Genomic DNA, 25,627 nt, shown 5'->3' with positions numbered 1-25,627 from the left:
AATATTGTTCTCATCGTTTGCATGAAAACCCGTTAGAATGAACGTGTCAGCCTGTAGCCTATGTCCCCACCGGGACAGGCCTGCTGCAGGTTACAGCTCTCGGGACTGCTGCTTCATTCTCCAAAGATGTCAGTAAACACTAAACTTTTAATTGAATATTCTCGTTTATGTATTTTACCATGAGAGTTGCAATAGGCCAGGCATAAACCACTGTAATTCAGGGCTTTACCCTATATTATTACTGGGACATCCTAGTCTCAATTTTCTTCCTCAGTGGACACATTATTATATAATAACATCAGGATATCTCTCATAACACATCATTACTGCCATGTAGTATACTCTGTAGTTTACCGGTATACTGGCAATGACACATTATTGTACGGGATTTGGATAACATTGTCTGCCAAATTTGTGTATTGCAATGTATTGTAAGTACCTTTACTTAAGTTAGAAACAGCCAGTTCTATAGAATTAGCAGTCATATAATTAAAATGCGATTAAAGGCATATGACTAAATGTTGAATGTAGTATGTGTTGTTTCAGATAAAATCGGCCAAAAAGCATTGGATGTGGTCGCTAAATAAAACAGTAACAATAGTTTTAATTACTGGAAAATGTTTGTGACCATGTCATTTTTTATAAGTAGGATTTTTTTAGTAGGATTTATTATACCATATTTACAGCTTGCAAAATATTAATGCCTTAGTTTCAGTGTCCAGGTATTGTGCATGCTGGTTCTCTGTTACTAGGACAACTGAATAACGAGCCATCCTTAACTATGGAAAGTCAGAATGTTTGCTGTGAAAAGATTTATTGAGACAACATCACAGAATGATAATGCACACATACATTTTTTTTCAAACCCAGAACATTGCAATTACACATAATGCATCTCAGACCGCTTGGTAACAGGCCACTCTGAACATACTTAGTTTGACTTTTTGTGGGATTACTTCCATGATGCCACACTGACAAAACACGGTGTCTTCTTTCAGTATTGTAATGGAATTATGAGTGATTGTATTAAAGTTCAACAAGATGCTCAGATAGCGCCAGGCACGGTCTTTGATACAATACAGGTGCTTAATGTGTACAGCTGTGGGAAGGGCAGCCCTAACCAGAGAACAGAACAGAACATGTAAAACAAAAGCTAAAAACTAAGTCAGGCTTTGTTCACTCTGCTCCTCCAGCTCAGATGATACTTGACTAATATATATCACCAATACCACACAACAGCAGCAAATTTCTCCTTGTCTATAAAACTACAGTCCCACTTATTTGTTGGCCACTCAGGCCTAATGATGCTCAGTACACTCAACAGGTTTAATGGGCTGGACTAGGTGGAAGGAAAAGGTTTTAGTGTCATCTCAGATAGCCTACTACACGTATTGTGCTCAGTCTGTTATTTCAGTCACCTCACCTTGGCACTTTTAAGAGGGCTCCCCTCCCCTTAGGTCACCTAAACTAGAAAGGGAATTTTGTTTGTAGTTTATCCCGATATTCGAAAAACTCAGCAACAACCTTTCTATCCAGAAAAAACACGGTTCAAATTATGGCTATTTGGCTTCTCAAATGTGAGGGGATTTGATGTTTTTTGTTGCCATATGTGATTATAACTGACTGGTTTTCGACCGTTTGCTGAATAAAACAAGCTATTTGAATATGTCACCATTAGCTGTTGAAATACTAATATGCAGTTTTCACTATTATCTTTCGTTATACACAAAACTAATCATTGAGAATGAATCATTAGCTGCAGCCCGAGAATTGAGCCTTTGGGATTCCTCCTCTGGGAGAAACACCAAGCGTTGGTGGACAGAGTGTGGCTCCATGGTACACTGGAAAAACACATGTTTTGAAATCCTGTGTAGTAAGGCCAGGATTATTGTGGCTTTCTCTTGTAGAATTCCTGTGATTTAGGTGTGGCTGCCTGTCCATGGTTTAATGGAATGTTTCAGAATGTTTGGGATGCCAGAATATTAACCGGTGGGGTGAGCATGCAAAGAGAGCCAATGTCAACAGAGCTCATGTCATTAACCCCCTCTAACCCCTCCTGCCCACACCTGCTATGGCCACTGTGGCTCGTGCAGCCGTGCCCGATGCCCTTCACTGAGCACATTGTTTCCTGAAGCCCTACTGGATGCCACCACGCTCTTACTGACATCCAGCGTTGTCAGCCGTATGAGAGGAAGATTTCAAGGAAAGAGCACAATCAGGTCATCTGTTGAGAAATCTTTGACCCAGCCCCTTTTTTGCTTCACAAAGGCGCTTATTTGTCAACCCTAAAAAGAGGTGACGGGGTTAAAGATTAGCTGTCAGTGAAGCATCATCAAGGAAGAGTGTAAAGTCCTCTTCCACTGTGTTTCCGCTAAGGTAGTTAATCCATACTAGACTATAAATGTGCTATTTAAAGCCTCGGTGAAGTAACAGTGTGTTTCTTATTCATTCCAGCCCTTATACGAGACTAGTCATATCCTGATCACTCCAGGTATTTTAAATTTTGAATTAAAAGAAAACCAAAATGTCAAGATTATGAGTTTTGTGCTCCCCTAACTGGTATTTCCTGCACATATCCAATTATATTCTATCACTCTGTTCTTGAGAAGCGTATGTGCTGTTTGGGTGTCTACTAACAGGTTACACTAATCAATATTTCATCATCCCTCGGTCATGATCCATCCCTGCTAAAAAATACAACAGGACTACGTTAACACGTGTTGGGCATCTAGGTAGTATAACACCCCCCAAAACAGCCTCCTGGTCTTATGTAACTCTGAGTTTTCTTTCCTATTCATCACCTCCAAATGCTCCCCCTTACTACATTCTTCTGTTCCTTCTGTACCTCAGAGCCTGCACACACGGATCCTAATTCAACAGATTGACAGCACAAGACTCGCACAGAAAAAACACTTTTTGTGGTTCTCGTTCTTTGTTGAAGTATAGTGGATACATCTGAATCACATAAAAAAAAGTCCCTATAGTCTGGTAATTGTTATTTTTTGTGTTAAAATAAAACTCAAGTGCAGTCCAGACTGTTTTTAGTCAGGCGGTCTATAGTGACACCACAGCAAGGCACATATGCTATGTTTCATTAGCATAGCCTGGGGCTGAAAACAACATGGGATTCTGTTACCGTTGTGGCTTTGCACAAACTGTAGTAAGGGCAGTATTCATCGGTTTTCTCATTGATTTTTGAGGATGCTGTTCATAGGGCTGTTTTGCACCTGACCCATGACAGAGCTGATGTGTAATTTAATGAACTAAAGAGGACACAGATGCCAATTTGAATGTGTTTTTTTCCCTTCAGCCATCAATTATGTTGTCATTATTGTTATTCTCCAAGTTAATGGTTGCTACAAAATTGCTGATGGTTATTGTAGCAACTGTAGCAGTGATCTGAGTCTAATAAGCGTATTGCATCTTCAGTGACACCTGCAGTCACTTTCTTCTCTTTTTTGAGAATATTAGACAATATCATGCTCCAAGTAGACCAGAAAGAAAAATGATCAGACTGATGTCAGCTGTTGGCAGTAGTAATAGTGATGGAAGGCTAATGCCCATCTGTTCTCTATTACCATTTTAGATTACCATGTTACAATCTCAGTCTCCAATCTGGGCTAATCTAATTATCTACAGATGGTATCAAAGCCTGGGTGGAGTACAGTGGGAGGAAGAAACACACTCTGCAGTTGACTTTTTATGTTTAGACTTTGATAACATATCTAACAGATCACATGAAGTGCGTGAAATACCTTGGTGGGTTGACAATATCAGAAATATCAGGGGTTATGCATGTTTCAGCCCATGAACTAAACATCTAGTGATCTCCTACACTCCAGTTTGTCATTGCTTGTTGGTGCATTGAACAACTTAGAAGAGTTGAAGAGGGGTTGCAGATTCTAATTTCACCATGCTTTATTCAACAGTTGTTTGCGACTATCTTGTTATCGTCGGGAATAAAGCATGGTGCACCGGAGAAGAGTTTTGGACTGGTTTTAATTTTGATTGGCTGCCAAACATTATGACTATAATTCAAGAAATCCTTTTCTTTTGTTTGATTTTCCAACCAATTGTTTTGAAAACATTCCTTTCCTATTGCTCTTGTACCTCCCTAGCATTATGTAACTTTTATGTTACTTTTCTATCTTCTTATCCTCCCAGCTATGACATGGTCCATTATGGCCACTCCAACCAGCTGCGACAGGCCAAGGCCATGGGAGATTACCTCATCGTTGGAGTACACACAGATAGTAAGGCTCAGAACCATTGACTTATTGTCCACCTACACCTCACTTTAAGGCCTAGGTCATCTGCACATAACTTTTGTCATTCCTAACTCCTTCTTTTAATGATTCAGCCTGGAGCTGATGAGTCTGTGGAGCCATGGCACCTGAAGCTTCTGTTCAACTTCTTCAGTACTGTCAGTAGCAGGCAAACACTGTGCCCTGTACAGGGATTGTTGTAACAGTAGTGCACTTACTCAGCGATTACATCTTACCCATAGACATCTTACCCATAGACATACAGTATACAGTATAGATACCCAAGAATGACTTCATAGTTAGGACCAGCACAGCTGTCAGCAATCTATCCCTCTGCTGAAGTGATAAGAAAATATCTTAAGGAGGAAGGCGGAGCTGCATTCCGTCACTATAAAAACTGCTTATCAGATGGAAATTTCTGTCTCTCTGTTCTATTGATCTCATTTTATTTGTGTGTGTCAACAACAGTATTGTGTACATGTTTTGTTTTCAAGGTGAGATTGCAAAGCACAAGGGTCCGCCAGTCTTCACTCAGGCAGAAAGATATAAGATGGTGCGGGCCATAAAATGGGTGGATGAAGTTGTGGAAGGAGCGCCTTATGTCACCACTCTCCAGACCCTCGACAAGTACAACTGTGACTTCTGTGTGCACGGAGGTACAGTATATCACTACTTCTTGTCCTCATTTAGACACACACAGATTCACAAGCCATAAAGACCGTTGGTCATTTCCAAGTATAATGCTAGATCACAGTTTTTTGGTTGAGGTAACATGCAGGGCTCTGTTGATTTCTGGAAGCAGTATGTCATGTATGATGTTGTTTCAGATGATATAACACTAACAGTGGATGGGAAAGACACATATGAGGAGGTGAAGAAGTCAGGGCGGTACAGGCAAGTTTCCTTTTTGAAAAATGCAGAAGATAATAACAGTCTGGATAGTATGTTGTGTAATTGTTTCTTAAGTTGCTATATTGTGTATTATGCTGTTCCAGGGAGTGTAAGAGAACCCAGGGAGTTTCAACCACAGATCTGGTTGGCAGAATGCTACTGATGACCAAAGCACATCACAGCAACATTGTAAGTACAGCCTTAGTCTTTTTATAAAGATAACAAGACCGTTTTACACGTCTTTATCTCACTGCCACTATGCAGCGCCTACATCCCTGACCTCTTAATGTACGTTCAACTTTGAGATTTTCAGGCAGAGGTCTTTTTTCTGAGCCAGAGGCCTAGCTGAAAACAAAAGGTGACAGAGCGTTTGCAGGGCCCGAGGCTCTGGAATGATCTGTCCTGAGTCAGTGGTCTTCTTTAGGGCCCTCCGAAAACATACTTTTATCATAAACACTTTCCTAATTGTACTTGAGTTGGAATTTCCTTAGAATTTTCTTTTGTTTCCTTGAACAAAAAGTCAGACACTGTATTGGTTTTTATACACCAAATAAAACCTGATAATTTTATGACTTGGCATCTGTTTTATTATGCGGCCGAGTTGTGAATAATTTTGTAACGTGGATTTTGAAGTGCATTATGAATAAAGATGAATTTATTTATACCTAATTTGAACCTCTCTTCTCTTTAGGATAGTTCAGACTATCAGCAGCACACAGACAACTTTGGAAAGGTATGTACCAAACATATTTACAGCTAATTTTAATGCTTTGGTCATCACCTAGTTTATAGCCAATACCCAGCTTACTACCAAACTCTCAATTAGCATATCTGTAAAAACCAAATGCTTGGTTCTTTAGCTTCCTTTTCCTTTACTTACTTTCAAGTTGTTAAAGTTGCTATGTGGGCCAGATGTCAACCATTATTAAACAAAGTCCTTTACTGTGGACCCACTTTATAATCAAGTTGCTGGCTGTGCCAGTAAACAGTGAATGCCACTTCTGTTCCTGGATAGCGAACCTAACTCAGAGTTAACATGCTGTGGATTTAAATAGTGTGAAAGCTTTAGAGGGTCTCTTCACATTAGAACATTTGCGACTGGCACAGAAGCGCTGTGAATTTGGAGAGGGCTGAATAAATGTGCTGGAGATTTGGGGACAGGCAAGTGATCTATTGAGCATTTAAGAGATGACGTTACTACTCACACCACTAGGTGGTGGTGAGGATCCAGCATTCTGATACTCCAGTGTCGAAACTGGTTGCTACGGTCTGTTTGTACTCATTGTGCCTGTTACTTGATTACGGGGCTCACATGGTCAGAAGGGCCACAGTCCCTGGACGGGGGTGTCTCAGTTCCTGCAGACTTCACAGAAGATCATCCAGTTTGCTTCAGGCCAGGAGCCTCAACCCGGAGACACCATCATCTATGTGGCAGGAGCATTTGACCTTTTTCGTATCATTTTAGAACCTCACTAAAAATATTGCTTACAACAATAAAACCTTTGGATCAAAAAGCATGAACGCTTTAGTAAACTGAAGCGTTTCTGGAACTGTCATTTATAAAAGCAGTGGTGTCACTTTCAGAATGGTGTGAATTCATAATTTTGTGAACTGTTGCTATAAAAAGTCTGTTTTCATAAAATACTAAGTCACCCTTGACTAGTCTCCTATCAGACATTGGCCATGTGGACTTCCTGGAAGCAGTGCATAAGCTTGCAGAAAAGCCATACATTATAGTGGGGTTGCACTTCGATCAGGTGAGTCTCCTTGGCTTTTTCAATTGTGTAAATCATTCACTGCCTCCCTGAATCAAGTTGTGACATTTTACATTTTTTTTAGGAGGTGAACCGCTACAAAGGGAAAAACTACCCCATTATGAATGTCCACGAGAGAACGCTCAGCGTCCTGGCTTGTCGAGTAGGTTCTTCTTCTTCTTCCACCATCAACATAGTGCATTACAACTATGTCTTCTTTATCTGAAATTTCTTTTGGGTGATTGATTTTTGATTTTGTTGTGTTGCTTTTTTACACAGTATGTGTCAGAAGTAGTGATTGGTGCACCCTTTGCAGTCACAAAAGATTTACTGGACCATTTCAAGGTAAATACAGACCATAGAGTTATCTCTCACCACTAGATAATAATGTTCTCTGCAATCAAAAGTGAACAAAATAGCACATGTTTTTATCCACAGGTGGATCTTGTATGCCATGGAAAGACAGAAATATATCCCGACAAGGATGGATCTGACCCTTATGCCGTAAGACTCTAAATACTGTCACCTACCGCTTTTTAATAAAAACACCTCCATGAAATACAGTTATGCGCAGAGATGATATATCACATCCATGCGCAATTTTTTCTTCAAATCCAGGAGCCGAGGAGGGAAGGAATTCTACGTACCGTTGACAGTGTCAACAGCCTCACTACGGATGCCATTGTGCAGAGGATAATCAAAAACAGGTTAAAAAGGAGCCTGTCAACTTCTAGAAACAGTCACAAAGGCTGAAATAGACAATTTTATATTTTATCCAATGGGCAAAACATATTAAGTTAAATTAAATGGGACAGTTTGCGTACTGTTGAGACCTATTTTCCATTTTTGTTGTTTTGATTCAGGTTGCTATTTGAAGCAAGGAACCAGAAGAAAGAGGCCAACGAGATTGCTGTGATCCAGGCCATGAAGCGACAAGAGGAGGAAAAGACTAAAGAAAGAGCCCAGGCTGTGCTGTAGGAAGGCCCTAAACAAGCACCATCGACTTAGTGTCAACATAACACTGACAAGCTCAATTATTCTAAACTCATGTACAGTAAAATCAACCCTTTTCTATGTGTTATGACACCCTCCACAGACGATCCTGGCTAATAACAGCAGTGCTTAGAGCAACCCATTTAAAGCCAGGGCAATATAGTCTTTTGTGGGATCATCAGGTATACAGTGCATGTGTGTGTGTTTGTGTGTGTGTGCGTGCATGTGTGCGTGCGTGTGTGTCTGCTGTGGGATTGTCAGGTATACAGTGTGTGTGTGGGGGGGGTATTAACATATTCAGCATTATGCAAATAATCACTCAACAATCATACATACAGACAAAGGAGATATCATTATGTCTTCAAATGTCTATTTTCTGTCTTTGGATATTTTTAATTCCTGAAGTATTTATTTTTGTTGCCTTCAAAAATATAGATTTTTTAACTATTATCTTAGCAAGTGTGGGGACCTGAGATGTCGGTCCGGCATTAAACTGTAACAAAGAAATGATTTGATTAGTCATTTCCATGGGGTTGTTGCTGCTTTCTTCCCAGCAATAGATGTCGCCCCACAACTAATCTATCCATGTATATACTGTACGTAATGTATCATAAAGTGATTACAGGCTCTCTGGAGGATGCTAACACCAGTAGAGAAGTAGGAAATCCCCCTGCTTCTCTGCATCAAACTTGAATTGTTTGGATGTGTAAAGGTGTTGAAACTCTTTCAGGACCTCATGTACATATCAGGCCTTACTCCAGACTGCACTTACTTCTCAAAAAGAACTGTTTTGTTTTAGGGTTTGAACTCAAAAATGCACACTGTCAAAACCTGCATGCCTGGCCTTTTGAGTGCAGCTGTCTTTTTTCTTAAACCAACACTCCTTTAAGGTTTATCCTAATATAGAGAACACTACAAAGCTTTAACAGACTGCTTTTAAGATTAAAACAATGACAGTTGCTCAGTGTTGTTGACTTGATAATGAAGACCGTTTACTGTCATTAAACCCTAAAAAAATTAAGCATCTGTCTCTATATCAAATGTGATTAAATAATATTTTTTTGAAAATGTATATTTTACTCACCTCCACTCCATTAACTACTGTATAGATCATTTAATGTTTAAAAAAAGCATAATAATGTGTCTGTATGTCAAGTTGAAATGTATTCAGTGTAGGCTGTAAATGTTATTGACAATTCCCAGTTGACAAACACTGTAGAAAGTGATTGGACTACAGTATACTATTGCTGATAATAATAACATTTTAATCTGAAAGGCTATTTGTCATCTTATTTCCCTAAAAACAGAAAATGGCAGAGGTTATGAGGATTGCAACATCTTATTTATTGCCTCAGTAATTGAGGTAAATGAGCAGGGTGTGCTTTAATCACACAATGAAAGGTTAAAGTCATGTTTTGGACACAGAAATTACCTTTGATCACAAAAAAAGGATCTGAATTTTTCAACATATGAATGAGTCACACAGAGAGTTTGTTAAATGTCAGGTGATTAAGAGTAGATTATTTTAGCAGCAGATTGGTACCCAGCTAAGATCTGTAAGCTTTTTCAAAAAGAGAGAAAAAGGGCATATTGACCTAATTTGAAAATCCGTTTATATGGAAGCATGACGTTATATGGCCCAGAAAGTCATTCAGTCAGTATGAATGTTTGGCAACCCTGTGTCAAGCAGGCAATACTGGAAGAAGTAATGAGATTATTTTTTTTTTATGTAAGTAAAAGTAGCAGTACCACAATAAAAATAATACTCCATTAAAAGTAAACAACCTGCATTCAAAATTAGTTAAAGTATGTATTATGTCATGTGGCCCCAATCAGTTTAACATATATCATCTATCTTATATATTATTGGAATATTATCACTGATTCATTAACATTTAATTCATTACATACATGTTAATGTAATTTTTAATTACAAAGGTAGAGTAATTATAAACGTGTTATACTGTTGGGTAGTTAAATCTTTAACAATGCATAATTTATGAACCAATGTAGGCCTACCTATAACATTGTTTTTAAAAGTAACTGGTTAGATGTTAGATTTCATTCTTAAATGCAGTGGAGTAAAAGTATAAAGTATACAATGGAAGAAAAAAACTCAAATGCTTCAGAATTATGCCTCAAAAGTAGGCCTACTTGAGTAAATGTACTTAGTTTCATTTTACCACTGTAAGCAGCTGAGCATGACTAGATGCTCTCATTCAAAATATTCATCATGGAAAAAAAATTTTTGTAAATATTGATAGATTCAACTGCATATGTGCTAAGTAAGTTTTTTAAATGTTAAATTAAGTGAAGTTGTGCTCATTTGAAGAAGAAAAAAATATGTTTTTCATGTACTTTTTTGGGGTTTCTCTCTGAAGCAAGCTGTCAAGAAAGCATATCCGGGTTCACACGTGCGCCCAATGAAGCTAATTAACGCTTTCGTTTGTTGCTAACTCTGTTAGCTGTTGAAGCTGAGAATCAAACGACACCGACGTACAGAGCGAACGAGGAGTGATGTTTTGCTGTCTTGGTATAGGCCTACTACCAGCTCCGCTGCAGGTAGAACATCCATTAAATTGTTCAACTTCCGAACTAGCATTTGGAAATGCTAATATGTGTTGCAAAACTATGACCAAAGTGCGAGAAGAAGAAGTGCCTCCTCGTGAAGTCTTGGTCAACAAATCTGTGTTTTAAGTATTTGCTAGCTCTTGTCGTCTTTCAGTCTAAATAGATTTAGATCTATGGAATAATCTTTCAGGTTGCTATTCAGTCAGTTAAAGTATTTGGAACTTATTTATTTATTCATTTAATGAATAGTAAAATTAAAGCAAATGGACTGTCTCAATACCTTCCACTTCGGTTGACTAAAATGACACGGCTTCTACTTGAAGCTAGATATAAAAAAAGCTAAGCACACAATATGGTTTACATCTGGGGCCAGGGAAGGGTATTAGGCATTCTACTTTTAATAATTATGTAATGTCACACAAATTTAGTATAGCCTTTATTAACTTTTTTAAAATGTTTTAAGAGAAATCTAATCTGCCAATGCATTCCAATCTGTTTTAAACATTTACTAAAACATATCCTCACTTGTTAATGAAATGTTATTACTATAGTTTTTGCGATCAGTGTTGTAGTCCCAAAGCATCCATGTAAAAGCTGAATTCTTGCTCAGATGTGCATGGGAATGTGCCTTCACCAGGAGATCACAGACGAGGGTAAAAAGGCTAAGCTCCAGAGCTCTAAAATAGAGCAAGACCTTTGTGAACATGCCCGGACGGAGATGAATGTGGTAAAATTCCTCATGCTTGGTAAGTTTTTATTACAGAGTTTATCAGATTTCAGGGAAGTGTTGCCGTTTTTAAGTGGAAGCATGTCTTTGGTGTGTGTGTCAGGAGCTGCAGAGAGCGGAAAGAGCACCCTAGTCAAACAGATAAAGATAATCCACAGTCATGGCTTCTCCAAACAGGAGCTCATAAGTTTTAAGGTCAGCTGCAAGCAAAGGAAGCATTTGTTGAACACACTGAACTATTTGAGTCAAACGACTTTTCAGCATCAGTCATGGGACAAAAGGTTGACTGTCATTTCCTCTGTAGCCTGCAGTACTAGACAACCTGCTGACCTCCATGAAGTTTGTTCTTCAAGGAATGGGGATGCTGAGGATTAATCTCGCTAACCAGAAAAACAAGGTAAGGAGAGATTAAACAATTTTTTTGAAATAAAGTTTAATCAAATCTGCTCTGTGGTAGCCCACTTTTCATTGCAGCCCCTCTCTGTCTCACTAGATGTCAGTCTTTGTCTGTATACGACACCCACTGTATAATGATCAATCTTCTATACTGACACGTTCTGTTGTTGCAAGAAATATTGATCCGTTTGTATCTTCAGATAGAGCATTACATTTAGTTTTGTGGGAGAATACAAAACATTTACTTTGAAAAATATAGTGTTTAAATGATATGTTGTCCCGTGTACTGCAGATGCACGCACGCTCCGTCCTGTCCTGCAGTCAGTGTTTGGGAGACGACCAGGAGCTGCTGCCTTTCGTGGCTCATGCAATCTGTGCGCTTTGGGCCGACCAAGGGGTGCGAGCAGCTGCAGCCAGAGGTTACGAGTTTGAGCTCAATGACTCTGCAGTCTAGTGAGTAGAATTACCTAAAGTTATCTACATCGCACAATTCCACCCAATTAGGACTGACGGTGCAAATGTCATCACATCTTATAAATACAGAGCAACAGTAAATCAAGTGCTGAGAAAAACCTGTGTTCAAGAAATAGATGGCTTACTTGGAAACAATGCTCATTTTCAGCTACATGTTTATATTTTGGGCTTTTAATAGTGTTTATATGTTTTATTGTTAAACACTATTTCCAATACTGCCTGTCTTCACCCTCTGTCTGAAATGATATGTTTAGCGCCTGGCTCTTTTAAAGCCCACTCTCTAAAAAGCGTGTCTGTTCTGATTTGCCAGCGTTGAGAGTTTTAGACACTTTTATAGTATTATAGGGTGGTGATGGTGCAGTGGAAATGTCCCATGCCTTTGGTGTGGGAGACCTGGGTTCAAATCCCATTGCATCAACCAAAGACACTTATCCCCTAGTTGCTCCAGACGTGTGCAACTTTTGACTTATTGTAACGCACTTTGGATTTAAAAAAAGGTCTGCAAAATGTGTAATGTATTTAAATAGCACCCTTACCTGCATCAAGATGCATAGGAGATATGTCCAAATCGAGACATTTTGATCAACAGTATTTTATTTTTTCCAAAATACATCTCACTGAAAATTGTCTTATTAAATGGAAATTATTGGAATACAGCCAGTGTGTTTTACCCAACATCTCTGTGGGACAGTTTTTGTATGTGGGCATAGCTGTTTGTTTTTTTCCAATTGCTGTCCTTCAGCAGTTGTGCCCTTTCAATTGTTCAACCAATAAAAAGCAGCCTGCACAGTGTCATGAAACCCTAACACACCACTCTGCATAAATTATTTGGTTAGAGTGTTTGTTGCATCATCAGCTCAAGTGTGGTTCATTACCTGGAGTGTGGAAAACATTTTGCTGGATGACATTGTTTCTCTCTTCATGCAACCATGAAGTGCGATTGTTTTAAACAAATTGTCCATGTGTTTGTGCCAACAAGCTCGCTTCTCCCACCTTTAGGCCACCACTGCCCTACACAATTGAATTCATGCCGGCGCTGTTAAATATTAGCATCAGTTAGTAGTGTTTATAATGCCGCACAATCAACAAGAGTGCAGTGCTAGATGGGGCTCTCAGAAAATATTTCTAAACACTCTTCATTAACTAGAAGTTACTGCTGTTGAAAGATGGAACATTTTGAAATGGATATTAGAAGATAGTATTATATTGAAATGCTTTGTCATGCAAGCAATCATCTTACTTTTATGCAATGCACACAATATGTAATTTTTGTGTACAAAGCCAAGGCTTTGTGAATGTAGATGGACACTGGACAAGTCTCATATGTATGTGTATAAAAAGGTCTCCAACACCATCAGTCTAACATAACGGACTGCTTTTGACTGCAGCTACTAGGGTATTTATAAGTGTACTCTTATAATACCACCATAGTTATCAGACTCCTGGACAGTCAATAAAAATCTAATCAATCCAGCAAAACCAGAGATCATACAGTTTATTTTTTTAGTGCCTAGATGTAGTGAGCTACAAAAATCTGTTAAGCTGCTCACCATTTTCTAACGTCACCCCCTGAATTTATTCATCTTCAGCACCAACCACACTGACTCAAGTGACATAACTCAGTTTATCAGACTTCACACACCTCCTTTTTGGAGACGCACTCCAAAAATGCTATGCTTTATTCTCCACAACTTACAGCCTCCAAAATGACCAAGTTTAGTCCCAATAAACCCACTAAAGTTCAGTTGCAACTTTACATTGTACCCTTGTTTTTGCCACTTGAGTTTTACTGCCCTTAAAAATCAGATTTCGTAAAAGTGATCATAAAGGATGTACTGGAATAGCTTCAATTGAAATGGCCAAATATTGTCTGTCTTGACTGTATGTTGGAAGGAAATCTGTCTGAGAAAAGCTTAAATTATCTAAAATATTTCTGATCACTAAGTGATATTTCTCTACTTTTTATTCCATCTCCAGTTTCTTTGAGAACATGAGTAGAATCATCGCTCCCAAATATGTTCCTACTGAGACGGATGTTCTGAGAGTCAGAGTGAGGACCTGTGGAATCATTGAAACGGTGTTTCAACTTAATGAAACAATCTTTCGGTAAGCCTTATTAAACTTGAAGCTCAAATTCAGCAGCGGTCAGAACATGATATACTGTAGTACAGCGCACAGACAACATATGCCAACATAATGCTGTATATTGAGTTTATAAAGGTAAATACTGTTACTGTTTGCACTGGGCTCACTGCGAGCATGATATTATTCACTTATTGTAAGAGGGGTAAGTATGTTACTGAATATGCATGGTTAACACTATTTCATTTTAAAGGGACAATTGAACTCTGGATCTTACGCTATAACTGAGTTATGGCGTTAAGTGTTGGTCATATTCCCTTGAAACACCTTATCAAATCTCAAAAAGAAATCTTAATATTGAACATTAAAGCATCATTTAAAGGGGAACTAAGCAGCTATTTTTTTTTTTTTTTAGCTTAATTTACCTTAACTGAACAGCTTTGGACAAATATTCCGACCATTCATTGAAATAGTTTCATTGAATAGAACGTTTTTTCAAGTTGTATGGTGGTTGCTGGACAAGCCGAGCAAGCAGTCTGACACAAGTAAACGTAGGAGCCAATATCTATTCCAAAGCTGTAGGGGTAGTTCTATAGAGAAACCTGCAAGAAAACAGCAAAGAAATTTGCATTAAAGGGGCAATATGCAGTTTTGGACATTTCTTTGTGTATGAAATGTATCCCCCATTTCATACACACCCTCTCTGTGAAATATGTACAAATAGAGCAGGTACTAAAACCCCATGTAAACATGCAGTTTAACACAAGCATGTATCTACACACATACACTGAAAATATTACATATACATTGATAGATTGTAGGCTATACATCACATAGGTGCATAGTATGTACCTGTAGATGGATAACAAAAGGAGTTGGTTGTTTAGGAGTCTCATGCCTGAAGAGATGCATGTGTAATGGTGACATTTGAATGTGTTGATTAGCTTACTCAGTCACGAGCTTCAACATGTAAATAGGATGGCTTTGTAGTTTTTTAATGTGCATTTCCATCTTTTTTTATTGTTTGCTATTGGAATTCTAATTAATCTGTTAAACAAACCTAGTCAATGGGTCCTTGAGGACTTTTGGATTTAGATTTATTTTTCATCAGAGTTACTGTTTATGCAGTTGTACACTCTTTAACATGCTGCTTTCCTAGAAAGCAGTTTTTGAGCCTCTGGGGTCCCTGACAAAAGCTGAACCTTTCTGAGCTGAGGGAGGCGGCTACCTGGGCATGACTCAGACATGAAATATTGATGGCTTCTCTCTGCCTGGTATTTCATGAGTAATGAGACAAATATATGGAGGAAGCGTCCGATGAAAACATTAAAACCCCACCCTCCTAAGCAACCTTTTCGCAATTCTCCCTGCGATCTGTCCCTTTTGCTGTGATGGTATTCGGTGTGTGAGTCATAAGAAATAAAATCCATTTAAAATAGAGTAGGAAATATTAAAGTTCGGACAATTTTACAAAATGTTTTTTAGTTTTTCAGCAGAAAACATTTTATTAAAATTTTTATCAGATTTAATCAAATAATCTAGATGCTCAATACAAATTGTAGTGAACTGTAAGAATTTGAAATCTACTTTGCTAACGTTTAAAGATGAAACTGCACAGAAATATGTATCATCTACCAAGGAAGGGTTGGGCGGGGGGTGGTTTTTTCCCTGATTATCTGGCCTGGCTTTTTCCCTCTTATTTAAATATAAGCATAACATTTTAATATGTTCTTAAACTTGCATAACACAATTCTGATAAGCGGCCTCAGAGTGAGACAGTGTCGTGTGTCTTGGGCTAGTTCCACTAAATGGCTAAATTCATTAACGTTATTTCCTCAGCTCTTGGTTGCCATATCAGTTTACAGGTCTTATGCTCTTCCATTAAATCTGAAAAACCATGAAAGCCTTGTTGCAGTCAAGCCAGTCACAAGTGAATTTATTTTTATTTTTTCTGCAGCACAGCAACTACTGCCGTCAAATGCTACAGTTCTTGCTTATTGTCCCCAGCTTGTTAAAACTGACTCCTGACCCAGGGGATAAACGCTTTATTCCCTTTGACATGAGTACTGCAATCATGCACCTGGAGACTGTCAGGCCAAAATGGGGCTCATTACCTGTGTCACCAAGACTCTCAACTTCACTTAGTCAGCACCAGTTTAGATTTTGAAAAGGGTTGCCCCAATATTTTAAATGGGCTCTAATTGATACTATTTAATATCAAGGATATTGCCTTATTCCCTAAGAATATGTATTTAAATATATTAATGAACTCTGAATCATGTGACTGTCTCTGAAGAGTTTAGCAACACAAGCTTTCCAGTGGCAGAACATGTCTTTATAGATTGATTAGAGTGATTCAAGCTATAAACATGGAGAAGATGATGCTCAATTGCACATTTTTCTCTCCTTGCACATATTGTTTGATCAGTTGGAAGAAACTCGTTGGATGAATAAAGCATTGATTTGTTTTGGTTATTTACAGGTTGTATGATGTCGGGGGCCAGCGGAGTGTGAGGAGGAAGTGGCTCAGCTGCTTTGACTGTATTCAGGCTGTGTTGTATGTCGTGGCCCTGAGCAGCTATGATATGACACAGACAAACGAAACTTCAGGGGTATGTTCTAATTTTAATCTATTTCATTTTCTTGCAAAATATAGACACCCTGTTTTTTCTCGGCCACTTGTCTTTTTCCATATTTTTCTTTTTATTAGAATCGGCTGCAGGAAAGTCTTGAACTTTTTACGTCCATCTGCAACAACACAGTCTTTAGAAACACCTCACTGGTAAGTTTTTTTTTTTTTAACTTACTTTCTTAAAGATAAATAATGCTTTGAATGAAATAAAGGGATCCTGTTTAGAGCTTTTTTATGGCCTTTTCTGTGTTTATGAAGATGTCCATTTTTAAAAGCTTGTCTAAATGTGTGGAGGTGACTAAAGCACGGCGTGGGGCTTTTGGTAATCATTCTTGCCAAGCAGATGGGACACAAACTGGCTATAATTGCATCTGACATACATAATTAGCATATAAAGTTTTAATTGAGATATATATAGGGCAGGTGATTTCTGTTTAGGAAGTTGGCTGCGAGCACTGTTTCACACTTGGTGTAATTGGTTGGAATGATTTTGTTCATATTGTGAGCTGGTGGGGCTATTAGCATTGCCATCAATAACTCACTTGTTGGTCACTAACTTTTTATATTTGCTTTTTGATTAACTTGAGGCATTAAGGGGCAAGGGTTATCTTATGGCCATTTCCTCTTGGATAATTTTTTTTTTTAAATGTTAATTACATTTTAAATGCTGGGCAGTCAAATGATTTTCTTTGGCACAATACGAAGTCTATAGAGGTGATGTTAAATGCTAGAAGTGCATATTGACTGGAGATACAAACTCAAACTACAGAGTCTTGTTTGTACAGATAGTTCTAATGTTGTGAATGTGACTCATTTTAGACATGAGCTTATGTTGTGAGAAACTGCACTGAAAAGAATCAACTGGAAAACTAGAATATTGTCACTTATTAAAATTCCCAACTCTGATGGCATCTTGCTCTCTCATACAGATTCTATTTATGAACAAAACGGACCTTTTCCGGGACAAGATCCTACACTCTGGAAGACACTTGAGGTTTTACCTTTCTAGTTACAAAGGTATGTCGCAGAGGAATGTTAATTTTTCTTTTTTTAAGACTCCAGGCTACTGTTCCATCGGAGTTTGCATACAACATACTTTTGCTTTACGTTTTGGGAGTTCAAAAGGTAAATTAAACAAGGATGAGAAATTTCATCACTTTGTTAATCTTAAAGGTCCCATGACATGGTGCTTTTTATATAGGCCTTTTCTTAAAAATTCAGCCTTGGTGCAGAATTACAGCCTCAAGAGCCAGTCCCACAATGAGATTCTCCAGTTCTTGCTCAACTCTACAACTCACAAGTTGACAACTTGGAGGTATTTTCTCTTATCTGAATCTTAAATTCCTTAATGAATTTATATGCGTCTTTGTTTTGCTAGATGGGACGCTGCATTTTCCCAGTCTATTGGGCAATCTGAATTCCTTCTGGCCAGATATTTCAAATACAGTCCTCCTGTTTGTCTGCATATTATTAATTCTGGCCAAATCATGGTCATACTTATTTTAAACTCATGTTTTATTTGTGTATATTCAGAAGGATAACTTGTGTGCAGATTCTCACCAGAAGCCATTTTCTTGATTTTTTTTTTTTTAATTTTTTATTTTTATTTTTATTTATTGTTATTTAATGGATTAGACTGCCCCTGTGTGCATGTAGTTTTGGCTGTATTGGTAAACCGACCCGTCACTTTACTGAACTCAGTCGGATGTCTCAAGATTTGGCATGTTTCTTCCTTTGACCTCATTCAGGCGCAGATGTTGACGTGGATTCTGCAGCCCACCACATAACTGCTGTGTTTTCTTCATGTAGCACCAGTCCTGACCAGCTAGTGTACCACCACTTCACCACAGCCACAGACACCACGAACATACAGGTGGTCTTTCACATGGTCATAGATCAGGTTATGAAGGAGAACCTTGCAGCTGTCCAGCTGCTGTAATAGTCACCTGAAGGCTGTAAGATTGTTTATTTATTCAGTGCTGGTATTTTTATTTTTTTGGATGTTTTCCTGTATGTAAATCATGTATTTAAGCAGCTAATGTAAACATAAGGCTGCACTTTACCCATATATTTTAAAAGCTTTTTTAAAGAAGTTATTTATTGATATGCCTGGTCCCTTTTTTGTAATGCTTTTTATTATATCTATTTTTTTTTACCCCCTCATTTAGAATAAAATCTGACCATGTTCAATACTTTGAGCCTTGTATCAGTGAGCGGTTTGTATTCCATGCCTATTTGTAGTCAGTTTTCTTTTATTTACATCTTACACATTTTATGGTTCTGAAACACCCACCACTAAGTGAATTACCAAATGCCAAAATGATTGCAAGTTACAAGTTTGACATAATTCATGTTTGCAAAATGCAGTATTACTTATCCTCCAGTGTAGATCAGAACAATCATTACACTGTAATATGTTTTGTATTCATTAATTTCAACAAGGGCTGCAATATGATTAATTTATTAATGAAAACTCAGATGTATCTACATTAATACTTTAACAGCTTAAAGTTTGTAAAACTGGTTTATCATGAAATCAAAATTGGTGAAGTGATGAATGAAAAGTAGAATATCTTCCATCCAGTGCAACATTAGTGTTAAAATGAAAGATGGAGAAATGTACAGCATTTTTCCATCATCCAACCCAGCTGTTGGGCTTCACTGCTCAGTCTCCTGCACAGTCTGCAGTGTCCAGAGTGAGGAAGACTTCCGCTTGGCACTTAAATGAACCTTTGATTTCCTGGAAGAGTTCACAGCTCTGCAGGTTTGGTGTAATGTCTTTGATGCAAACAGGCTGTTGGGAAGGAACAGAGAAATTGTTAAATTACAAAAATGTAATCTTTAAATTCTGAACACTTCAGTCATTGTGATGTTCGATATTCCTGCAGACAACACTAATCAAGAGTTTATTTATATGGACCTCATCTCAAAAGTACTCTGTCACCGTCATTGTCAATATGATAACTAAGCACATTTACCGCCCAGTGTTCCCATTTCATGCTGCTTTTTCCACAGGGGACTTACTGCACTTGACATTTTGGACAGTTTTTGTTTAGTAGTAACTTTGATAAAGATTTTACATATTTAATATAAATGTAATTCAAAGTTAAATCCGACCGTTCTGCTTATATTTCACTTAACTGCTGTTAGATTTATAATGTGGCTAATGGATCTGCATAGATTTTTAAATTGATAAATCCGACTTTCTCAGGTTCAGTAGTGCTGACTGGACAGCTCCTCCACGACTGAAATGATCCGGGAGTCCCGGGAAAGTGAATTTGTTCTGCTTAAACTATATATAACGTTCTTGTGAGTACAATATTGGGCCCTTATATCTTTAGTATAAAATGTAGTTTCCAGCCTTTTTATTTTAAAGATAGCAAATAGCTGATGTTTTATATTTTAAAGAGAAACCGGATATTCAGGTTATTAAGGTCAAAAATGTTAAATGATACACTTTAGCGCTCTTGCGGTGAGCTGCCGCGTAATGGCATCCTGCCCATAGGATACGTCGATAAAAATCGATCTCCACTCACAATAGTCTTCAGGAGGAAGTTGTGCGGAGGGTATTCAGGAAACGCGCTGTTGGTCCCCAACTCTTCGCTGTCTGACGGGTCCGGCTCGGCTCTCCTGCCGTACGGTGACCTCCGGATACCGGACAACAAGCCGGATGCCCTGCCCACCGAGTAGCTCGGGCCGGCCACCTGCTTGTACCAAGCCTCCGTCGGACTGCAAGCCACCAGCACGGAGATCACCACCACGGAGAACAGGAGTTTAGCGGGCATCTCCATGTCGAGCACTGAAGTTTAGTCCTGCGCACCTCTGACTGACTGGTGGTTCTCGATGTCACCGCTCTGCTTCAGTCTTTACTGGGACCCCGTCATCATTCTCGCAATGTCGTCAAAACTGTCCCGGAGGGGGCGATTTACACACGCACACACACATGCCCACCTACCTCAGAGAAACCCAATCCTCCGGCGAGCTCTGTTTGAAATATCAAATTCTGTCATAAAATCTAATTTTTGAAAAGCAATTGTGAAGTCTTCATGTGTGCTGATATAAATTAAGGTTTCTGTTCAATTACTCGAACATTGGAAAATAGACCTACTCCCAAAATGTGTACAGAGATGACTTGGCTAGAGACAATGTTAGCATATATCCCTGTTAAGTTTTTTTTTTTTTTTTTTTTTAAACCATGCAGCCATATTAAAAATCAAATGTAAAATGGATTTTGTGACAACTATGGTATGACCACAACAAAGCAAGATGCAGTAAGACTGCCAGTATGCACAGGACTTATGTTTCATGCACTGGAGTCACACATCTAAACAGAAAAAGCTGAAGGGGAGGACTGAGTGCGATGCATGTGACCTGATTTCATAGGCTGAAAACTTTCCTAAAGAAACCAAAGACTTCATTTTCTCCACTACAGGAAGCTGTGCTTTTAGTATGTAGATTAAGAAGCAGATGAAGGAAAGCAACAATTTATTCACTGTGTATTTTGAGAAAAGGCCATTGACAACCCCTGCACAGCATTTTGCAAACATTTTAGGATCAATTACAACCTTGATGATTTGACTTGATTTGTAACATGTGCATTGTGACGAGGACACTGATGCTACTCTTTCTGGCTGGTAAGAACAACACTTATATCTTGTTTACTGTTTTAATTAAATTGTTTAAAAAATGTTTGAATCCATATCTTTCAGGTGTTGTCTGCAATACATGGAACGTGGTATACCAACCGCAACATATCTGTGCAGTGAAAGGCTCTTCTGCTGTCATTCCTTGTTCGTTCTACTATCCTGATAACCTGAGAGTGAAAAACGTCATGTGGGGTCAAGTTAAGTCTCATCCTTTCAGGACTCTCTTCATTTCTGACAAGAACTTAAAAAAAGTCACTACAAGATTCCAGTACATTGGTGACAAACATCACAATTGTTCTTTAAAAATACACCAAGTGGAGCATAATGATACAGGAAAACACGTCTTCAGATTTAAAACCAACGACAAAAGCGGCAAGTGGACTGGTAAAGATGGCTCAACATTAAAGGTTGTTGGTAAGTTTTCACAATAAAAAAATATTGTGAATCTTCTCAGGTTAAATCTAAAGCAATAGCTTACTTTGCTCTTTTAGATTTGAGCATTTCGGTGACAAAGCCTAATGGAAACAGAACAGCAAAGGAGGGCGACTCTGTGAATCTGACCTGCAGAAACGGCTGTGATGGCGGGAACCTTTTATCTACTTTCACCTGGTTTAAGAATGGAGAACCCATAACTGAGGGACCTACACTTTATTTAAGCAACATGTCCTCCACAAACTCTGGAAACTACACTTGTTCTCTGAAAAGACACACAGCAGCATCTTCAGGAGTCATACACATTGATGTTGAATGTGAGTATTGGACACAAAATCAACACTTGAATGAAAAAGAAATAAAAATGATGTGATTTAGATAATGAAAATGAAATCTACCAATTTGCGAAATGATTTCTGTGGCAGTTAACAGCTCCAGTTTTTTTCAGATAGCCCCAAGAACACATCAGTGTCTGTCAGACCATCGATGGAGGCAGACGCCGGCAGCAACATAACCCTGACCTGCAGCAGCCGTGCTAACCCCCCAGTGGAGAATTATACCTGGGTTAAAATAGATGACGGCGATATAATGGATGTTGGAAAAGGGCCTGTGTTCATCCCTGGTGATGGTGGCCAGTATTTATGCAGTGCCAGCAACAAACATGGAAGCCAAAACTCTTCTGTTGTTACTTTAAAAATCAAACGTAAGTGGATTTTTATTTGCTCATATTACCAGTCCTTTAGTGTCTTTCTCTAATTTAACTCACGATTCTTTGACTCTTTTGTTTTGTTGACATTGACTTCATCATTGCTTGGGGTCCTGCTGACCCTACTGCAGTATATGTACAAATTATAATAATTGCTAAATCAACCATTGTTTTTCTGAAAATACATACTGTATATTTCTGAATTTCTAAGTCGTGTGCATATAACAATAAAACCGTGTAATTAAACCAAATGTAGTATGTAGAATTTGCATGGACAAATGTAAAAGGAAGTTATAGTGGTGTTCCTAAGGTTTGAAGTGAATATATATCCCAGGGAATACTTATGTGTGTTATAACACATGACTCCAAATAGGGTCAATTGAATTAATCCCTTTTGTAAATAATTTTGTGCCTCATATTTTAGGACTTATTGAACAACAAGTCATTGAAACAACTGTAACACACTGCCTTGATTTTACAGCATACTGGGCAACGTGTTCCAGAGATGTACTAATCATCGCTACTGTTGCTGCGGTCCTGATTGGGATTACCGTTACTGCCGTCAGAAGGTAAGCTGTATTTGTAGCTCCTTTTCTGACATGCACCAGACAAGTATGTAGAATGAGTGATAATACGTAAGTATAAGTCATGCATTCAAATCTTACTTAAGCAAAAGTATACATGTTTTATAAGTAAAAAATAAGTAGCCTCTTTTAAGTGTCAAAAGTAAAAGCACTAATTATGCAGAATGGACTTTGTTACCATATTGTTATTATTATTATTATTATTATTATTATTATTATTGTTATATCTTATTGATTTGTTAATTCAGATTTAGGTATAAGCAACATTTAAATGTAGCTGGTCGAGATGGAGCCAATGCCAATTACTTGTGATATTGTTTGCCAGTTTGATCAAGCGTAATGCACCATATCTCTAAAGGTATCAGATGTACACTACCGGTCAAAAGTTTGGGGTCACTTAGAAATTTCCATTGCACTCCATTATAGACAAAATACCAGCTGAGGTCAGTTGCATTGTTTTATTTAACCCGGTCAGCAGTTTTCAAATTACATTATGTGCTTACATAATTGCAAAAGGATTCTCCAGTGTTTTCTCAGTTAGTTTTTTAAAATGATATCAGATTAGTAAACAGAATGTGCCTCTGGAACACTGGATAAATGGTTGCTGATAATGGGCAATGTAGATATTGCATTAAAGATCAGCCACCCACTCAGATCAGCTGGTATTTTGTCTATAATGGAGTGGCATGGAAATTTGCAAGTGACCCCAAACTTTTGACCGGTAGTGTATGTTCCGTATGTAAAGTCCTGAAGGATTATGACACAGGTTATGCTACCTGATTAGGTCCTGTCAGCAAAATGGATCAAAATCATGTTTTGGTTTTCACTAAACATGACCTGATGTGGCAGAATTAATGACAGATCACAAATAAGAATCCTTGCACTGTGTTATTCATTGCTCAGAGGTCTGCAGATGTATATCACGATCATGTCTTAGCAAAGATCACATTTCTTTTTTTCAGACTCCACAAAAAAAAGACGTGGGTACCAGAGACAGAGGAGGACATGCAGGTGACCTTTTTGTGGCATACATATACAGTACGCTCCATACCATATAACAATTAGGGCTGGGAGTTTCTCAGAAGTTGTCTGCAACCCAGTTAAGCAGGTAAAAGGCAAGTCTAACCCACATCCTAAATCTCTGCTCGGTGACATACCTTGATGGACATCAGATAAGAGAAAGCAGAGGTTGTTTTGGTTGTGTGGGTGAAACAGAAGCTCATAACAAAAACATAAAGGTAGAATTTAAAACACAAGGAGGGAATTGTTCTACACTAATTAAAATTGTTTTTGATTGTATGCAGAATACAGACTATGTCAACTGGCTGCCCTGTGACAGCCAATCACAAGTGGGCGATCAGTATGAGGAAGCAGCCACAGAAGTCGTCTATGCAACTGTACACTTCACCAGCAAAAGACAGTCAAACATGTGAGATGTTTTTCAACTTCATTTGATCAATTTTTTCCACATGTGATGCATTGGAGGCACGTGAACTGACTGACTGTATCGCCTGCAGGCAGCAGCAGACGGACTCCCATAATAATGAAGATGTGGTTTACATCACAGCGTGCAGGTGAAGCTCAGGAAACACACATTTAATGAATGATTATTTGCATAAAATGGCTTCAGTGCAAACATTTTTATTCTCTTTTTCAGGCACCAACTATCAAACCCTTTATAGATCAAGCCTCCCCAATTTGAAATTAAACCCTCGTCGTTTTGCAGTAATACGTGGGTTTTGAGGGTATTTGGTTTCTCATGTTTTTCTTACTTATTACAAATCTGTAAGATGTGCTGCACATGCATTGCCGTAAAGATAAATATTATAAACCAGATGAGAAAAAAAACGTGACGAGGCATCTTCATGAAGGTACAATTTAGTGTGTAAATTAGTTTTTGTTTTAAGACATGTTCTTGTATTTCTTTCACCTTTCCTCTGTGTCAAATGTGTTTGGATCGTGTGTATGCACACACTGCCTTTTAAGTTGCTTTCTGATGCTCAGTGTTTCTATAAATCACTTTAACTCCTGTTTTGTGCTTTTGGCACTGTAAAAGTTCATTTACTTCCTGTAGTCTTTAGTTCCAGAGCATCTCAGGAGTTGTAAACCTGCACTACTGACATGACAGAAATATGTGAAATAAATACTTTATGTGAGATACAAATTATTATATTGAATAAATGAGAGCAAAACAAAAACATTGTCACCTTTGTGAAACTAAATGTGTCCCTGCTGTTTAGTGGTTTTTCTTTTCTTTGATGCAATGAGATATACTCACCAGGTCCACTTACACATAACACACACCACATAGAGTCATGCACTGCAAAAACTACGTAATGTTTAAAATCTCTAAAACACACTCTTTAACATAATGTACCAAGAGAATGAGGTGACTTCACTTGTTTCTAGTAATCTAGGAAATTGATGCAGCAGAAACAGAAATATCCTCTTCTTTATCCCACACATTCTTCTTC

General features: G+C 38.2%; 4 protein-coding genes across 7 annotated transcripts in view; 3 read left to right on the top strand and 1 right to left on the bottom strand.

Moving 5' to 3' along the window:
* Positions 1-9,173, top strand: part of LOC116703287 (ethanolamine-phosphate cytidylyltransferase) — a 9,582-nt gene extending 409 nt beyond the window's left edge. The window contains exons 2-13 of one of the 2 annotated variants that reach the window (XM_032537938.1): positions 4,165-4,253; positions 4,760-4,921; positions 5,093-5,159; positions 5,261-5,345; positions 5,848-5,889; positions 6,462-6,609; positions 6,831-6,913; positions 6,996-7,073; positions 7,190-7,255; positions 7,349-7,414; positions 7,529-7,617; positions 7,774-9,173. In XM_032537938.1, coding sequence (XP_032393829.1) covers positions 4,165-4,253; positions 4,760-4,921; positions 5,093-5,159; positions 5,261-5,345; positions 5,848-5,889; positions 6,462-6,609; positions 6,831-6,913; positions 6,996-7,073; positions 7,190-7,255; positions 7,349-7,414; positions 7,529-7,617; positions 7,774-7,888 — 1,090 coding nt within the window. In that variant the 3' untranslated portion in view covers positions 7,889-9,173. The remainder of the gene's footprint in view (positions 1-4,164; positions 4,254-4,759; positions 4,922-5,092; positions 5,160-5,260; positions 5,346-5,847; positions 5,890-6,461; positions 6,610-6,830; positions 6,914-6,995; positions 7,074-7,189; positions 7,256-7,348; positions 7,415-7,528; positions 7,618-7,773) is intronic. The other variant, XM_032537939.1, reaches the window with a different exon arrangement.
* Positions 9,174-10,249: 1,076 nt separating this feature from the next.
* On the top strand, positions 10,250-18,900 carry LOC116703452 (guanine nucleotide-binding protein G(o) subunit alpha). Of its 3 annotated transcripts, none has more exons than XM_032538196.1 (10): positions 10,250-10,465; positions 11,112-11,220; positions 11,305-11,396; positions 11,506-11,598; positions 11,890-12,050; positions 14,049-14,177; positions 16,636-16,765; positions 16,864-16,935; positions 17,715-17,802; positions 18,534-18,900. In XM_032538196.1, exons 1-10 carry the CDS (start codon positions 10,421-10,423, stop codon positions 18,722-18,724), a joined length of 1,110 nt encoding a protein of 369 aa, XP_032394087.1. In that variant the 5' UTR covers positions 10,250-10,420; the 3' UTR covers positions 18,725-18,900. The 3 variants fall into 3 exon arrangements, with proteins under 3 accessions (XP_032394087.1, XP_032394085.1, XP_032394088.1); XM_032538194.1 differs by having other exon boundaries at positions 10,282-10,465; positions 11,085-11,220; XM_032538197.1 differs by lacking the exon at positions 10,250-10,465 and adding an exon at positions 10,565-10,646 and having other exon boundaries at positions 11,088-11,220.
* A 330-nt stretch (positions 18,901-19,230) lies between these two features.
* LOC116703114 (neuropeptide B) lies at positions 19,231-20,708 on the bottom strand. Its single transcript, XM_032537727.1, has 2 exons — positions 20,322-20,708; positions 19,231-19,579 (listed from the first exon to the last, which is right to left on the bottom strand). The coding sequence occupies exons 1-2, from the start codon at positions 20,574-20,576 to the stop codon at positions 19,451-19,453; spliced, it is 384 nt and encodes a 127-aa protein (XP_032393618.1). The 5' UTR covers positions 20,577-20,708; the 3' UTR covers positions 19,231-19,450.
* A 502-nt stretch (positions 20,709-21,210) lies between these two features.
* Positions 21,211-25,277, top strand: LOC116703484 (B-cell receptor CD22). The gene is made up of 9 exons (XM_032538244.1): positions 21,211-21,419; positions 21,495-21,845; positions 21,923-22,180; positions 22,312-22,566; positions 23,051-23,138; positions 24,116-24,164; positions 24,458-24,582; positions 24,671-24,727; positions 24,811-25,277. Exons 1-9 carry the CDS (start codon positions 21,377-21,379, stop codon positions 24,833-24,835), a joined length of 1,251 nt encoding a protein of 416 aa, XP_032394135.1. The 5' UTR covers positions 21,211-21,376; the 3' UTR covers positions 24,836-25,277.
* The last annotated feature ends 350 nt before the right edge of the window (positions 25,278-25,627 follow it).

Source organism: Etheostoma spectabile, chromosome 15, assembly GCF_008692095.1.
Source record: "Etheostoma spectabile isolate EspeVRDwgs_2016 chromosome 15, UIUC_Espe_1.0, whole genome shotgun sequence".
In the NCBI taxonomy this organism is placed as follows: Eukaryota; Metazoa; Chordata; class Actinopteri; order Perciformes; family Percidae; genus Etheostoma; species Etheostoma spectabile.
Note: the sequence above shows the minus strand (reverse complement) of the source record. Positions and strands in the feature narration are given on the sequence as shown.

Excerpts from the sequence above, each read along its gene's own strand:
- LOC116703452 (XM_032538194.1), top strand. The coding sequence starts at position 10,421 with ATGTTTTGCTGTCTTGGTATAGGCCTACTACCAGCTCCGCTGCAG. Across the intron at positions 12,051-14,048 it reads CTCAATGACTCTGCAGTCTA|TTTCTTTGAGAACATGAGTA; the intron begins GTGAGTAGAATT and ends TTCCATCTCCAG. Across the intron at positions 17,803-18,533 it reads TTACCTTTCTAGTTACAAAG|GCGCAGATGTTGACGTGGAT; the intron begins GTATGTCGCAGA and ends GACCTCATTCAG.
- LOC116703114 (XM_032537727.1), bottom strand. The coding sequence starts at position 20,576 with ATGGAGATGCCCGCTAAACTCCTGTTCTCCGTGGTGGTGATCTCCGTG. Across the intron at positions 19,580-20,321 it reads ACTTCCTCCTGAAGACTATT|CCTGTTTGCATCAAAGACAT; the intron begins GTGAGTGGAGAT and ends CCTTCCCAACAG.
- LOC116703484 (XM_032538244.1), top strand. The coding sequence starts at position 21,377 with ATGTGCATTGTGACGAGGACACTGATGCTACTCTTTCTGGCTG. Across the intron at positions 22,181-22,311 it reads CATACACATTGATGTTGAAT|ATAGCCCCAAGAACACATCA; the intron begins GTGAGTATTGGA and ends AGTTTTTTTCAG. Across the intron at positions 24,165-24,457 it reads AGACAGAGGAGGACATGCAG|AATACAGACTATGTCAACTG; the intron begins GTGACCTTTTTG and ends GATTGTATGCAG.